The sequence below is a fragment of the Leucopleurus acutus genome (assembly GCF_964270905.1).
Source record: "Leucopleurus acutus genome assembly, chromosome: 5".
Classification (NCBI taxonomy): Eukaryota; Metazoa; Chordata; class Mammalia; order Artiodactyla; family Delphinidae; genus Leucopleurus; species Leucopleurus acutus.
In genome coordinates this window covers 141,901,399-141,917,396 of record NC_139147.1, presented here as the reverse complement: position 1 = coordinate 141,917,396, position 15,998 = coordinate 141,901,399, and the positions used below count along the sequence as shown (strand labels likewise).

The 15,998-nt window shown below is 44.2% G+C and overlaps 1 protein-coding gene across 16 annotated transcripts in view; it reads left to right on the top strand.

Annotated features, from left to right (window-relative positions):
* The window catches only part of THRB (thyroid hormone receptor beta), a 393,807-nt gene that overhangs the window by 356,960 nt on the left and 20,849 nt on the right, over positions 1-15,998 (top strand). For all 16 annotated transcript variants that reach the window (XM_082840489.1, XM_082840498.1, XM_082840499.1 and 13 more), the window contains 3 exons: positions 5,211-5,311; positions 10,140-10,287; positions 13,294-13,499. In XM_082840489.1, coding sequence (XP_082696615.1) covers positions 5,211-5,311; positions 10,140-10,287; positions 13,294-13,499 — 455 coding nt within the window. The remainder of the gene's footprint in view (positions 1-5,210; positions 5,312-10,139; positions 10,288-13,293; positions 13,500-15,998) is intronic.

Genomic DNA, 15,998 nt, shown 5'->3' with positions numbered 1-15,998 from the left:
GCCTTACCTGTTTTCGGGCGTGATTAACCACGCTTCTTTAACGGTCACCTGGGACAGCTCGCAGGTGCGATTCTCAGGTGAGCAGCCAGGCCTCCAGGATGTGCTTCTCATATTTGTTTCCAGGCGGAACACAATACTGACATTCAATGAGCGTGCACTCCTGGCAGCATGCATTTTCCGCGGCTGGGCGTATTGGCCGGCATGTGACTCATTTGGGGAGCATGAAAAAGCAAAAGGGTGGAGACCCTGAGACAGGAGAGCAAGCCGTGGTTAAGTTCTCTAGGAGAACTGGTTACCGTGTGATGTTGTCATGTACGTTCTGTAACCTTAAGAGAATCCCCACCTACCTATTCACTATGTGTGGGATTTCACTCGCTGGTGACAGTTATTTAATGATGGATAATTGGACTTAGGTATAATGATTGATGTATCATTGCTTGTGGTGACTGTTCTGGGTAAATAAGATGCTTCTGAGTTAATACTTTAGAGAAGAGAAAGAGATGGGTGGGGTGCACTAGTGAGGTCATGTAAGCAACTGCTACCGACTTAAGTAGATGTTTCTGTAGACGTTTTGATGATTTAACTAAAGACATGGTTAATCACCTATTCATCCACCCACCAAGAAAATAATGTAGGAGAAATAAGAGAACAAAGCAAACCACCCTTCAGACTAGCAGTCAGAAAACAGAAGGGGGGCTTCCCTGGTGGCGCAGCGGTTGAGAGCCCGCCTGCCGACGCAGGGGACGCGGGTTCGAGCCCCGGTCCGGGAAGACCCCACGTGCCGCGGAGCCGCTAAGCCCGTGCGCCACAGCTACTGAGCCTGCGCTCTAGGGCCCACGAGCCACAGCTACTGAGCCCACGTGCCACAGCTACTGAGCCCCTGTGTCACAACTACTGAAGCCTGTGCACCTAGAGCCCGTGCTCCGCAACAAGAGAAGCCACCGCAATGAGAAGCCCGCGCACCGCAACAGAGTAGCCCCGCCTGCTGCAACTGGAGAAAGCCCACGTGCAGCAATGAAGACCCAACGCAGACAAAAACAAATAATAAATAAATGAATTTGTATTAAAAAAAAAGAAAGCAGAAGGAGCCCATTCCACTCGTACATTGAATTATCACTGGATTCCAGGGTTCACAGGAAATTTAAAGGCCAAACAGTTCAACCATCTACATAAACTGTTGAGCTACAGAGAAGAGAAAACTTCAGTGTCCTACTGCCAACACCAAAGAGTAAAGCAGGCTGGTAGTGGTGAGGTAGGGGGAGAGACGGCAAGGGTCCTGCTTCTTCCTAACTCTAGTGGATATTCTCCGGCCCTCCCAAGGCATGTCCCTCAAGCAACACAGTGTCCAACTGCAGTACAGCTTGTTCCCAAACATGAGATTAGAAGGAAAAGACCTGCAGTTCTCTCTCCCTTCTCTCTGCCATCTGCACCTGATACCAAGAACTCAAAAGTCTTTACTCTGCTCAACTGTACATAACCTCTAGGTGTAAGAGATCAAGATATAGCTTTCCCATGCAGATGGTGAACAGGCACGTGAAAAGATGCTCAACATCACTAATCATCGGGGAAATGCAAATCAAAACCACAAGGAGATATCACCTCACACCTGTCAGAATGCCCATCATGAAAAAGAACACAAGTAACCAATGTTGGTGAGGATGTAGAGAAAAGGGAACATTTCTACACTGCTGGTGAGAATGTAAATTGGCACAACCATTATGGAGAACAGTATGGAGATCCCTTTAAAAAACTAAAAATAGAGCTACCATATGACCCAGCAGTTCCACTCCTGGGTATATACCCGAATAAAACAAAAACACTAATTCGAAAAGATACATGCACCACAATGTTCATAGCAGCATTATTTGCAATAGCCAAGACATGGAAGCAACCCAAGTGTCCATCAACAGATGAATGGGTGAAGAGGATGTGGTACGTATATACAATGGATTACTACTCAGCTGTAAAAAAGGATGAAAATTTGCCATTTGTAACAACATGGATGGACTTGGAGGGCATTATGCTAAGTGAAATAAGTCAGACAGAGAAAGACAAAAATTGTATGCGATCGCTTGCATGTGGAATCTAAAAAATACAACAAAGTAGTGAATATAACAAAAAAGAAGCAGACTCAGATACAGAGAACAAACTAGTGGTTATCAGTGGGGAGAGGGAAGGGGGAGGGGCACGATGGAGGTCGGGGAGTAAGAGGAACAAACTGTTAGGTATAAAATAAGTTACAGGGATATACTGTACAGCATGGGGAATATAGCCAATATTTTATAACTATAAATGGAGTATAACCTTTAAAAATTGTGAATCACTGTATTGTATACCTGTAATTTATATAATATTGTACAGCAACTATACTTCAATAAGAAAATTTAATTTAAAAAACTGTAGTTTCCTGACAACATGGATATGTATATTCCATCTGCCTTTAACAGGAGGTGCATACTTGAATCATTGGCTTACTTTGTTTTTTAAGTTACTCTGTGGAACTTCCCTGGTGGTCCAGTGGTTAAGACTCTGTACTTCCAAATCAGGGGGCACGGGTTCGATCCCTGGTGGGGGAACTAAGATACCACAGGGCACATGGCGCAGCCAAAAAATAAAAAAAGTTTTTAATTAAAAATAAAAGTTACTTTGTGTTTTATGAGTATGTGTTTCAACGCACACACGAGCATATGTGCACACAGTCAAACATACTAATCTACGATGTAGAAACTAAAATGCTACAGTGGTTATCTCTGTGGTAGAAAGTTGATAGGTTAGTCTGTTTTTTGCTAATTTATGTCTTTCAGTTCTTCTACAATGAATTGTATTACTCGTGTAATTTTTTATTTAAAAACTCTGGATTTGGGCTTCCCTGGTGGCGCAGTGGTTGAGAGTCTGCCTGCCGATGCAGGGGACGCGGGTTCGTGCCCCGGTCCGGGAAGATCCCGCATGCCACGGAGCGGCTGGGCCCGTGAGCCATGGCCGCTGAGCCTGCGCGTCCGGAGCCTGTGCTCTGCAACGCGAGAGGCCACAACAGTCAGAGGCCCGCGTACCACGAAAAAAAAAAGAAAGAAAAAAAAGAAAAGGGCTGCCACTGGGGCAGCACAAGGAGAAATGGAAGCACCCAACCTGGACTCGGGCTGGGGGTGGGCGGGAAGGCATCTCAGAGACTTTCCCCCTTGTGATTGGGACACTGCCCTGTCCCAGTACTGACCTCATTATATGCAGATGATCTGTTATTGTCTGTTTCCCCCAAAACACTGAGAGCTGCCCCAAGAATTAAGACTTAGTCATCATTAGATCCTTGGCATGTTGTTGCCTGGCACATAGCACCCCCATATATATGTTTATCGAACGGAACCGTCCTCTTTTATCTCCTCGTTTCTTTGTTTTTTTAATCAGAGCTTTATGGGGACATATTTCACATACTATAAAATTCACACATTTAAAGTGTACAAAATAGGTTCATTCGAAGCAATGGTTTTTCACTCAGTGGTTTTCAATATATTCACAGAGTTGTACAACCTTCAGCACTATGAAATTCCAGAACATTTTCATTGCCTTGAAAAGAAACTTTGTACCCTTTAGTGGTCATCCCCCATTCTCCCCTCCCTCCAGGCCTTGGCAACCACTAATCTAATTTCTGTCTCTAGGAATATGCCTATTCTAGATAGTTCACACAAATGGAAGTATCTAGCTTCTTTCACTGCATGTTTTCAAGGTTCCTCCTTGTTGTACCATGTAACAGTACTTCTTTCCTTTTCCTGGCTGAATAATAATACTCCATTGTACAGATATACCACATTTTGTTTATCCATTCATGACTTGATGGACATTTCAGTTGTTTCTACATTTTGAATTTTATGAGTAATGCTGTGTTGAACCTTCATGTATGAGTTTTTGTACGGATACATGTTTTCACTTCTCTTGGGCATAGACCTCAGAGTGGCATTGCTGGGTTGTATGTCACTTTGTGTTTAACCTTTTGAGGAACTGCCAGTGTTGTCTGGTTGTGCTATCATAATATCACTAGTTTGCAGAATCCTTTTTTTTAGATGGCCTTATTCATTCTACCTGAAGTTAACTGTCTATTTTTAGAAAAAGACCAACATAACTTATACTGGAGGGCTGGAAGTCAGGAGATCTGGATTTTAGTCTCTGCTGTTGATTTCTAGTGTGAGCCTGAGGACGGCCAAACCTCTGAAGGCCTGTTCACCTCAACACTACCTGCTCTCCCAGGACCTTTCCAGCTATAAAGTTTTCTGAATTTATTGCGTGCTGCCTTGGTTCCAAAGTAGATCAAGTCCCCTAAGAACAAGTTCAGAAATAAGCCTTTTGAAAGAGGCTGTGTTATCCAGAGCACCCCAGGTGTCTCAAATCCCAGCCTCTCTGGATCTCTCCATATAAGCCCAGGCCCAGGGATTCTCAATTCTAGATGTACGTTAGAATCACCCAGAGAGCTTTTAGGAAATTCAATACCTATGTTTCCACACCCTAAAGCCACTGAAATAAGATTCTCTGAGGGGACTGGTCTCTCAGATTCAGTATTTTTAAACAGTTGATTCTAAGATTCAATAATTTTAAACAGGGTGATTCTCAGGTCTAATCAGGAATCTATTGTATTACAGTGTTAGGAAGAAGAAAAGAAACTGTTTCCCCAGTTCAGTAATCTAAGTTAGTGATTGGGGTGTGAAAACGGGTACAAATCCTTTCAGGAGCAAAGAACAGGTTGCTCTTGAAAGATCTTATATTTTCTTTTTAATAATTACCCATAATGTTATGTATAACAAAATGATAAATCCACTTATAAATAAATTTTTAAAAAAATCCAGGCCTCTCTGCCACATCCATTGGCTGCAGGAGCCTCCGGGCCTGTTCCCACCTGCACAGCAAGAGTGAGCACACCTGTTTCTAAGGCATTCCGAAATCCCGGGCCTGTTAACTCTGTGAATGTGAACTGAGGTCCTGGGGAAGTATAAGATACTGAGAAAGTGTATTAGGTCACTTTTTTAAATGTTTTCTTGTTCAATGTTTTCCTTACCTTGTATATTTAAAACTAAATGATCACAAGATGTAAACTGTAAAGCAAAAATTGTATTAAAATGTACAGAACAAGTCAGCCATGCTTCCTCATCCACCTTCCTCCTTCGGGCTATGGTGTGTCTTTAACATGATATTGTTTTCTCACACGCTTCTTCTTTCCTTCTTCACAGGCTACATCCCCAGTTACTTAGACAAGGACGAGCTATGTGTCGTGTGTGGTGACAAAGCCACCGGCTACCACTACCGCTGCATCACGTGTGAAGGCTGCAAGGTAACCCCTGGGGCCAGTGAGCCCCGATCCAGCCCCTTCCAGGAGTCCTCCAGCATGCAACCTGAAGTTTAGGTTCCTATTAGAGCCAAATCCCGACATTCACGGCCTGTGTTCATCCTCTTCATTTTGGGGGGCGTATTCAAGAACTGAATTTTTTTTTTTCCCCAAATCAAAAATAACTAGATGAAGTTTTGTGACAGTGTGAGGTCTGCTGTTTTAGACAGGGAGAAAATTGATAAAATGTAAAGAAATTAATAAAAGCCTCCCTTTGAGTTTAAAAATGCATAGATATTTTATAACATGCTATCATCCCATGAAATAACCATTTCTCCTCCTGTTTTATCTCCACTGTTTAAGGAGGCAGAGTTCACTCCAACCACAAGCTAGTTGCCCGTGTCAATCTGAGAGAATTTGCTCACTTTTAAGGGTTCCATTAGGGAATATCTTTGAGGCTACTTAGGTTCAATTATATTCTGAAATGATCCAAACTGGCTCGTGGCACAGCCTGCAGTAAGTAAATTCTGGTCGTCCATCAGTTAATTACACGCTCTCCAGACCCATCTTCAGGAGACACTTGACAAGAAGACACCAGTGATCAACAGTCAGTTTACCTCCCGAAAGTGAACCTGAATTTGCCTACTTACATTTTCATTATCAAAGTGAAGATGAGTTTCTGGCAAACACGTTTTGGTCCGACAGCCTAGCCTAGAAAATAAAGTCCACTGTAAAGGTAAACAGCTGAACCCAGTGCGTTCAGCTAATGTTTTATAAAGGACGTCGTAAGTCAGAGAAAGGCTTTAATTTTTGGTTGAATGTTTTATTTACCTTCTGTATTTTAAACTAAATTATCAGAAGATATGAACCCTAGAGCAAAAATCGTATTAATGTTTATAAAACAAGTCCGTCTTTCCCCCTCCGTCACCCACCTCACTCCCTCCTCTCCTTTCCTCCCTCCTACTACCCTCTTTTCTCCTAACCTTTGACCCTAAACCACCAAAATCAACACGTTAGGTCGGTTTCATACTAACCTGTCTCATTTCCCTGGTGGAAGATTTTCCATGCAAACTCCCTACTTTTTGTGCACGAAATGAGGAAACTTGTAGCCTACTGATGTGTTGAGATGATCTATCCATTGAAAAGAGGTCATTTTTAAGACCTCAAGGCAAGACTTATTTTGGAATGTGATGTAATATGTTCTCATTCATCCAGGCCCCTTTGATATAGAACCTGTCACCTTTTAACAAAGACTGAGCTAAAGGTTGCTACTACATCTGTGGAAACAATGTCTTAAGGAGTTTAATGGCATTAATTACAAATAAGTTGCAGCTGTTTATTAACTGGGACACTTGCAGACTGTCTCTTGAAAGCCCAATTCTATCGGCTTGCTCTGAAAAGTAATAAAACTGCACGAGTTTAGATACTTTCTCTCATTCCAAACGCTCACTAATTCAAATGGGTCTTTCTTCTAAATCAGCCCCAATTCATAAGGCTTTTACCTACCTGATTATGCAGCGTTGAGATGCTCTCAAATTTTGAATTCTGGGGGAGACGCTAATGACGATTCCATTTATTACTCAACTCCCAAAGTGACTCTAAAGACCAAACGTGCCTTACAGAGGACTTAATGATCGTTAGTGATTGACTCAAACAAAGGAGAACCAAGCCTGTTAACCTATTAATACGTGTCTCTGACTCACGTATGTCTTCATGATGATCAAGAAATCCACTACCCTCTTCTCCCAAGATCACAGGATGTTTGGGGCCTGATTCAACTGAGGTTTACTTAAAAGAATCAATCATGTAGCAGAAAGCTAGATTTCTCAGCCCTGGTGCCTTTGTCTCGGATCAGAATCCTGTTTCCAGCATAGCCCCAGTCATAAAATCAGAAAGTCTTCCTAGGGCGGTTACACAGATCATTTAACGCAAGGACAGAGTGTCTTGGAAAAAGACAAAAGAGGTGGTCAAATGAAACACAGTTTTGAAAAATGGCCAAAGATGAAAAACGTCGTGCTTCACATCTTGTTTACTCAAGCCTGTAATTTGCAAGTGTTTCTACCCCATACTCATAGTGTGTAGGGGGAGAATCTTTTTTGCCTGTTTCTGCCCTGAAGACGGTGGAAATCTTTTGGAGATGTTTCATCTGTTGTGATGGGCCAGTTTTCATGCATCTTTTGTAGAAAGAATGTTGATACTGCCCCGAGTAAATCACTTTTTAAAGAGAGACTCTAAGCTTTTTTTTTAACAGTTGCCCGAATATTGAACTAGGAGGGTGGCAGTTCCTTGTAGCACTGATTAGTGCATCATTTTGGACCACTAAGGAATGGATCCAGTTCTTCTCAAAGTGCAGAGAAACGAGTCTGATGTCGATTTATAAAGCGAAACCTCCGCTCACCCACAAATCATCGATGAAAGATATGTTCTTATTCAGTCCCTGGGACATCTCTTTCGTCAGCTCACTGCTAAAAAGAGATTTTTATAAGTAGATTCTGTTAAGTATTTTCTATCCAAGTTCACATCCAAACATTAATTTTTGTCCCTTTTTAAAATTAAGGGACCTACCATCTTTAACATTTACTCAAATAAAGTGGTCCCTTCATGTGGGAAAATATGCTTTTAGCATAGCTTAGGGAAGGCCAACATCTTAAAAGGGATTTGGTCCATGAAGTGTCCGAGAAGAGTCAGCAAGGTAAGCCACAGAAAAGATGGCACTATGAATAGCAAAGCCTGCTACCTCAACATTTTTTCCAAATAAGCTAAGTATAAGTTATTTCATTCATTCCTTGTAAAAGCTGAGAGTAGCCTTTTTGGAGAAATGAACGTTACCTCTGCATCTGGTATATCACCTGTTCCCACCTTCCTGTTGTCTTACTCCCCAGTAGGCTCCCGCCACCCAGAACACAAGCCAGCGTGAGCAGATGGGGGAGAAAAGGTCTCCCAACTCCGAAGTAATGATTTCCCATCTTCAGAGCAGCAGTCAGCCTGCTCGCTGGAGGCCCCGGACTTAGGTCGCTTTGCATCCTCCAGAAAGAGGGTGCTAGACAGTCCCCCCTCCTCCCTGTCTGTGACATATGTCTCCTTGCTAGAATCTCTGAGTTTTTTCTGTCTTTCAAGCAAGTGTAACCCTTGAAGGGTGGGTTGGAGGGAGGGGGAGGGGGTAGAGGAGCGGGGACAGCTTGCTTTTCGTTCTGTGCAGGCCCTGACAGCCAAGCTTTGGCAGGACCGCCCACCTTGAACACCCGGGAAACACATGTCAGCAGCTGCCCCGTGTGTGCTTTAGGGAATCTTAGGACAGTTCATCGATGTTGTTCAAACTAATGGACTCAGTGTTTAAGGATGCAAAGCCAGATACAATGTGACAGTTCTTCTGTTAGGAACTGAGCAATAGTGATATCAGGGGTTGGCAAACATGCCCCGAAACCAAGTCCGTGAGTTTCAGTTACTGCTGTCATTTTTCCATTTTATTCTGCTATGCCCAGTAGAAAATCCTACCTTGGACCTTTTCATTACAAGGAAGAGCTCCTGTGTCTGAGTGAGGAATATGCAAGTGGTATAAGTACATAAAGCCAGGGCAAGTTAAACGGGATAATTACAATTTGGGTTAGCCTGGATGAACTGGCATTTCCGTCCAATTTATGCAACAAAGTTGGAGGTCCCTTTAAGGTTTAGTGGACAACATCCTTCAAAATTTGTTGTGCCTTGCTATTCTACTAAACCATAAAACGATGTGGTTATTTTGAGGGGTGGCTGAGAGGGGACTGTTTATAATATGTTCATCTAAAACATTTAAATAATACAGTAAAATTGGACGCAATCTATATCATGTAAGCCAACTCCTGGGCCCCAGGCCAAGTTCCAGCATGTACTTGCCATGTGATTTGGGGCAAGTGATTTAACCTGTCTAAGGCTTAGCGTTTTAATCCCCACAGTGGAGATATTAAGAATACTGACCTCAGAAGGTTGTGGGAGAGACAGAGGCCCTGGCACTTGTCTGCAGCACTTTGCAGTGCGCCCCTCACAATACATGCTTTCTGCAGTTATAAATTCCTACCAGACTTGAGTATCATGTCCAGAAAGGTTCTCATATGACACAGCCTTGAGGATGTTATGTAAGTCACCAAAGCCTGGAACTGCATTGTATTCTCAGGTGGCCCTCTCCCAGGCCTTGAGAGAAGAAGAAACATTGAACTTTAGGGCGCATGTCTACAGATATTGGAGAAAAAGGGTGCTAGGAAAGGAAAACGCCAGTGCCATGAGCTATGGGAAAAATTTGGTAAAGAACTTGGAATTTTCTCCTCCCCAAGGACTGTTGTTTCAAGGGCTATCTGAGCTGGTCACGGCCATCTCAAGAGTCGAAAACCAGAATTAAACCAAATCTCTAAAGGCAATTACTGCATCCCTTTAAATACTAAATGATTAAATTAATTAATAAAGCATCACAAGTATCCAGCTCTTATTTCTCCAGTATAAAGTACAGCAAACCTCTTCAGAGCTTCATTTAGCAACACAATTATGGCATGAAATAATATAATTTATTTATATGACTCATCGTTTAGAAAACATAAACACGAACATGAGACTTTCCCATCAGCCTTGAGTAAATGCCAAAAAGATAAGAAGAGACTCCGTAGCCTCTGACATCTCCCTCAGATTTAGAATTATCTAGATTCACTTTGGGCCAACTGCCCTATATTTGAATAGGTCGAGCTAAAGGCCCGTACAGAGGTAAGGTCTAAAACCGTCCATCACAGTCAGGAAGATACAAAATGCTGGAGTCACTTATTTCTCGAAAATATGAAGTGGTTGTCCTGGGTCTTTCTTTTTCATGTAGGGTTTCTTTAGAAGAACCATTCAGAAAAATCTCCATCCATCCTATTCCTGTAAATATGAAGGAAAATGTGTCATAGACAAAGTTACAAGAAATCAGTGCCAGGAATGTCGCTTTAAAAAATGCATCTACGTTGGCATGGCAACAGATTGTAAGTAACCTTCTTCCTTTGCTTCATATTCAAGGAGTGTTGACTGGGGGAAAGGTTGGCTCAAGGAAATCACCCAGGCAGGAGAGAAAGCAGGAACGCATGTGGACAGAGGGAGAGCACGCAGCATTCTCAGGGACCCTCACTCCCAGCCATAGCTGGGTGGTTTCCATCCTACCCTCCCCATCAACTCCTGACTCCGAAGGCATCCAGGTGATGGGTGAGAGACAGAGGTTAATCTGTCCCCATCGTGCTTGCAGGACAGTCAGCAGTGCTGTGTCTGCACAGAGGTTACAGATGAGGGGTCTGTCCTTCCACCTCGATAAAGTGTAATTTTCCACACAACATTCATGTGGTGAGAAGCACAAGGACTAATATTTTTTCAAAAGCAGAGACAGGAATTTATTCTGTGGACATTTTTGGAGTCAGGGCACTGGTAGAAAACATCGTGTTCAGAAATTTCTAAAGAATGTGAACTTGAGTGCTATTGCATGACTCATTCTGCAGTTGGTTTTTTTGTTATATTTTTAGCCATAAAAACATTCCAAGCTGAAGTCATCCTACCCAGTTTTCAAAGTGCCACAGCATATGGTGGCGAGATTAGCCGTTGGGGTCTCTTCTCCCCACACTGTGCAAGGGATTTACACCAGTCACTTTAATTAATCTAATTATGAAATGAGAATCGTGTCATTCACAACATGTGGCCTCCCTTTTGCCAGGCATCAGGGTTTCTGGTTTCCACTGGCATAAATTTTTTTGCACATCAATGAAGGAGTCCTACTTTCAGTTTAAAGTAAAAGAAAGAAAAGAAAAAAGAATGCAATGAGGATTTTTCCTTGTGAAGAGGAAATAGTCACAGCTGCATTTATGCGACAAACAGGGTTCTCTCAGCTAGAACGACAACAAAAAATCTCTGGAACGTCCTGGTTTGCCCATTAAAGAAGACAGAAAGAGGAATCTTTTTTTTAAAAAAAAAAAAAGAGGAGGGTTGTGTCTGGGCATGAGGCTGGAAACCCTGGTTTAATCCTTCACCTCTGGCTGAGTTATTTGTCCTGATCTTTGAAAGGCTTTTAGCGGTTGCCAACAAAATGCCTGCTAAGGTTCTATGGAAATGAGTGACCTGTTGAATGTCCATTGCACTGTTTTATTAAGAAGTTAAAGAGATGAATGTTGGTGAAGTTTAAAAACTCAGTGTTGATCTACACGGGGTGGAAATTTGAGTGCACCTTGCTTGCTTGTGAAGCATTACAAGAGCTCAGGTTTTATAATCAGAAAAGCTGTTGGAGTCCCAGGCCTGCCACTTACTAGCTGTGTGCCCATCGGACTTAACTTCCGGTTTCCTTGTGTGAAGGTATCGCCAGCCCCACAGGTGGTTTTCAGGAATAAATTAGATAACGCACATCCAATGCCACGACCCCTGGCACCAGGGAAGCATTTGGGGAGTGAGGTTACGAGTGCAGCGCATTCCTTGTCTCCCTTAAGGAGTGAATCATGATGACTTCACAGGGCTCACCCATCCGCCCACATGTCTAAGTGCTCCCCTGACTCTGATGACCCAATCACATCTCCACGATTGGGGTTTCATTCTTCTGTCTGTGGATTTGCCAGGCACCTCTGGTTCTCTTCCTCTGCTACGTTTGCTTTGTTTTCTTTCCCTACCAGGTCGCGGCTTCCTCAAGAAATGGCCCTAGGACAGTGATATTGTAGGACCACAGTCAGGGGTCCTGGGTCTTGCCTTGCCTCTGCCATGAACTTGCTGTGTGACTTTAAGAAGTCATGATCTCCCTCCTCCTCTGTGAAGGAGGGCGTTGCACTAGATAAGAGCTGAGGACCCTCCATTGGTAAAACCCTATGACTCTGTAGTACGAAACCTGAGTCTTCCCATGCCACTGAGGGCTACTGAGAGTCTGGTGAAATGATTTCGTTTTGGAAATGAACCACAGAAATATAGGTTTCTTGTTACCTGCTCTTCTTATTTCCCTTTTGCATAAATGATAAAAGTCGTGCCTCTACTTCCTGAGCATGTATAGTGCATTATCACACTGATACCCTGCAAAGGAGGTATTATTGATCCGATTTTTTTAAAGATTTTTTTTGATGTAGATCATTTTAAAAGTCTTTATTGAATTTGTTACAATATTGCTTCTGTTTTACGTTTTGGATTTTGGGCCGCGAGGCATGTGGGATCTTAGCTCCCCAACCAGGGATGGAACCCGCAACCTCTGCATTGGAAAGAGAAGTCTTAACCACTAGACTGCCAGGGAAGTCCCTTGATCGGATTTTATATGGGAAGAAATGAAAGCTCAGAGAGCCTCAGTAACCTTCCAAAGGTCACACAGCTAGAATGTGGTAATATAGGGATTCAAACCCGAGTCTTTCTAGATTCCAAAGCCTGGGCTATTTAATCACCTTTGAGCGTCGACCAGGTAGAGAGAAATGCAAAGTGAGTACCTGTGAGGCCTGAGCTAGGCCCCGCCATACTCCAATCAGCCTTCAGGAAACGAATGAAGAGTTAGACTCCTTTTTCCTTTGAGGAAGGGATCGCCAGCCTCTGTTTACTGCTCAAGAACTTTCTGAACCTGCAGTTCTTCTTAGTAAGAGCCATTTGCGGGGCGGAGGGAAGGAACAGAAACCCTAAGAGTGAATTCAGATGATTGGCTAGACAGACACACCTGTGAACCTATAGGTAGGATGGGCTTTACCTGCCTCTGGGTCATTCTTACCTAGGGGCCCCCCCTCTGTGGGGCTGAGATGCCCAGTGTACAGCCCCCATCCCCCCCACCCCACCCCACCCCCATCTTTGTTCTAGAAAGCTGGCTAGGCATCCGGAGTTTGGCGCTGGGGCTAGTGGTGGAATATGGCTCTCGTCCATAGCACTTTGCTGCCAAGGGAGAAGTGACCCAGGGTGACCCCCGCAGGCCCCCTGAGCGGGCTATGCAGCGACCCGAGCCCCCGCGGGTCTGCCAGGTGTCTGGGGAGTGTCTGTTCTGTGTCCCTCCCCGCCCCCAGTGGTCCTGGACGACAGCAAGCGTCTGGCCAAGAGGAAGCTGATCGAGGAGAACCGGGAGAAAAGGCGGCGGGAGGAGCTGCAGAGATCCATCGGTCACAAGCCCGAGCCCACCGACCAGGAGTGGGAGCTCATCAAGACCGTCACCGAGGCCCACGTGGCCACCAACGCCCAAGGCAGCCACTGGAAGCAGAAGCGGAAGTTCCTGGTAAGGCCCCGCCCCTTCCGCTTCCACTTCCACCTCTGCGCGATCCGTTTGGTCCTCAGAATCCAGGATGCTGGTGTCCTCGCGCTGCATCTGATTGACCGGAGTAGAGTGCAGAGGCGGGATATAAACCCAGGTCTGTCTGACCTTCTCCTGCCTGAGTCACTGAATTCTAATGCGCTTATCTCTTTGCTTTTGCTGTAAGGGCAGCCCTGGATCAACTAATTAGCAAAATTCTTTACCTGCTAGCTTTCCCTTTTTATACCTATTTCTTCCTTCAGATGCCCATTTATATACATACCTAGTCCCCTAAACTCACTCCAAAATATCCCCTTTAGAATCACCCCTAGAATGAAGTGACTCATATCTCAAACATATTTTTATGCCAACAGAAGTCAAAATGTTGAGTTTAAAGTAAATTATCTCGCGTCCAGGAGGACAGTGGGAATGGGGAGAAGGGATGAGGGAGGGGAGTGTAAAGAAAAACAGGCCTTTCCAGACCCTTGGAATAGCAATGTTTGATGTTTTTATAAAAACTAACCATCGTGAAAGCCCTTCCTTCTATTTCGTCTTTGGACTTCACAACGCTTTGGGGTAGGTAGGCTGGAATCACTATCCCCGTTTTGTAGGTACACAGACCAAGCCTTCAGTGTCTCGCCCGAAGGTCACAATGCCAGAAAGTGGCTGGGCCAGGCCCAAAGGCCAACTCACGTCTGTTGTCCCCAGTTCCCAGATGGACCACCCGTCCCACCACCAGCTGGTGTTTGGCCGTCTCGGAGACTGACCCAGCTCTTAGTTTATGACATGAAGCTTTATGAGGACCTCACTCAGTCCCAGCATCGGATATTCTGTGGGTCTGTTTGTATCTCCCGGGTAGGTGAAGGCACTCCTCATCTGAACAAAGAGATACAGGCTGTCGTTGTCTTCACGCCTCAACATCACCACTATAATGGGCTAGCTTTTGCTTTGGTTTGGTTTGGTTGGTTTCATGAAGACGGTATAACAACAACCTTAAAGGAAATTTTTGGAAAGAAAAAGCTTACCCATAATCCACCTGCCCTCCAATAATTACCTTCATTGTTGTTAACGAGCAGCTTCTAACACACTCTGTGGATGGCAGCCACTAACAGTTAAGTTAGGAGACACTTGGATGGCCCTGGCCAAGTGACAGGTACCAGTGTAAGTGCTTTCCAGATATTAACTCCCTCTGTCAACCAACCTATGTAGGCAGATGTGGTTAATATCTCCATTTTACAAACGGAGACAAAGAAGTCAAGGAGATTTACCCTCAATCCCCCAGCTAGTAAGCAGTGGTGATGGACACAGCCCAGCTCCAGGATCCATGCTCTCAACCACCACACTAGGCAACATGGTTGAAACGTGTGGTATCTTTTCACCAGGGTGACTGCCAATAAATTCTTTCCTCCCTGTCTTCACGGCCCATTCTCTCCCATGGAGAGGTGGAGTGTATTCCTCTCTTCCCTTGAGGCTGGGCTGGGCTGTGATTCCTTGAAGCAATGGATTTGGGCAGAGCGACTTCTAAGGCTAAGTTATAAGAAGGCTTGCAGTTCCGCACTGGTTATGTTGGAGAGGGACGCCATCTGGTCTCTCTGAGGGAAGCCAACTGCCATGTAAAAAAAAGTCCAACTACCTTGAGACCACCATGCTGTGAGGAAGCTCAAGCCAGCCATTTGGAGAGATTCCCAACCAGCCCAGGCACCAGAAATGTGAGTAAGAAAGCCTGCAGGTGACACCAGACTCTGCTGCCATTTCACGAGGGACCCCAAGTGAGAACCACCCAGCTGAGCCCATCAATCCCCAGAACTCTGAGAGATAGTGCAAATTTGTTGTTTTCAGCCACTAAGTTTTGGGGAGGTTTGTTACACAGCAGTAGATAACCAGAATAGAGCCCAGTAAATATCTGTGTAACAAACCATCCAGTTCCACGGGCCCATCCTCAGAAACAGCACAACTAAGCCCTGTGTCTTAGCCACTTGACACATTTACGCACACCCCCTGCAGCAGGGTGACTCTGACTGAGTATTTATGCTCAGGAGAAAAAGTTCACGCTTTTGAGGGGTGAATTATTCCCGCAAGGACATTAAGAATCCTTCATTAGGGACTTTCCTGGTAGTACAGTTGTTAAGACTTCACCTTCCAAAGCAGGGGGTGCGGGTTCAATCCCTGGTCCGGGAGCTAAGATCCCACATGCCCCCCGGCCAAAACACCAAAATGTAAAACAGAAACAATATTGTAACCAATTCAATGAAGTCTTTAAAAATGGTCCACATCAAAAAAATCTCTAAGAAACCAAAAAAACAATCCTTCCTTAAAGACAGCTTTGCTACATAGTATCTATGTCCTGAACTGGCTTCTGCACATTCAGATTTGCGTTTCTTGTGTGGCCAATACCACTCTTTTTGCTTACAACACTGCTATGTATATTATTTCATTTATTTTTATGTGATGATTGCCCATCTTGTTCTGGAAAAGAATTTGAGG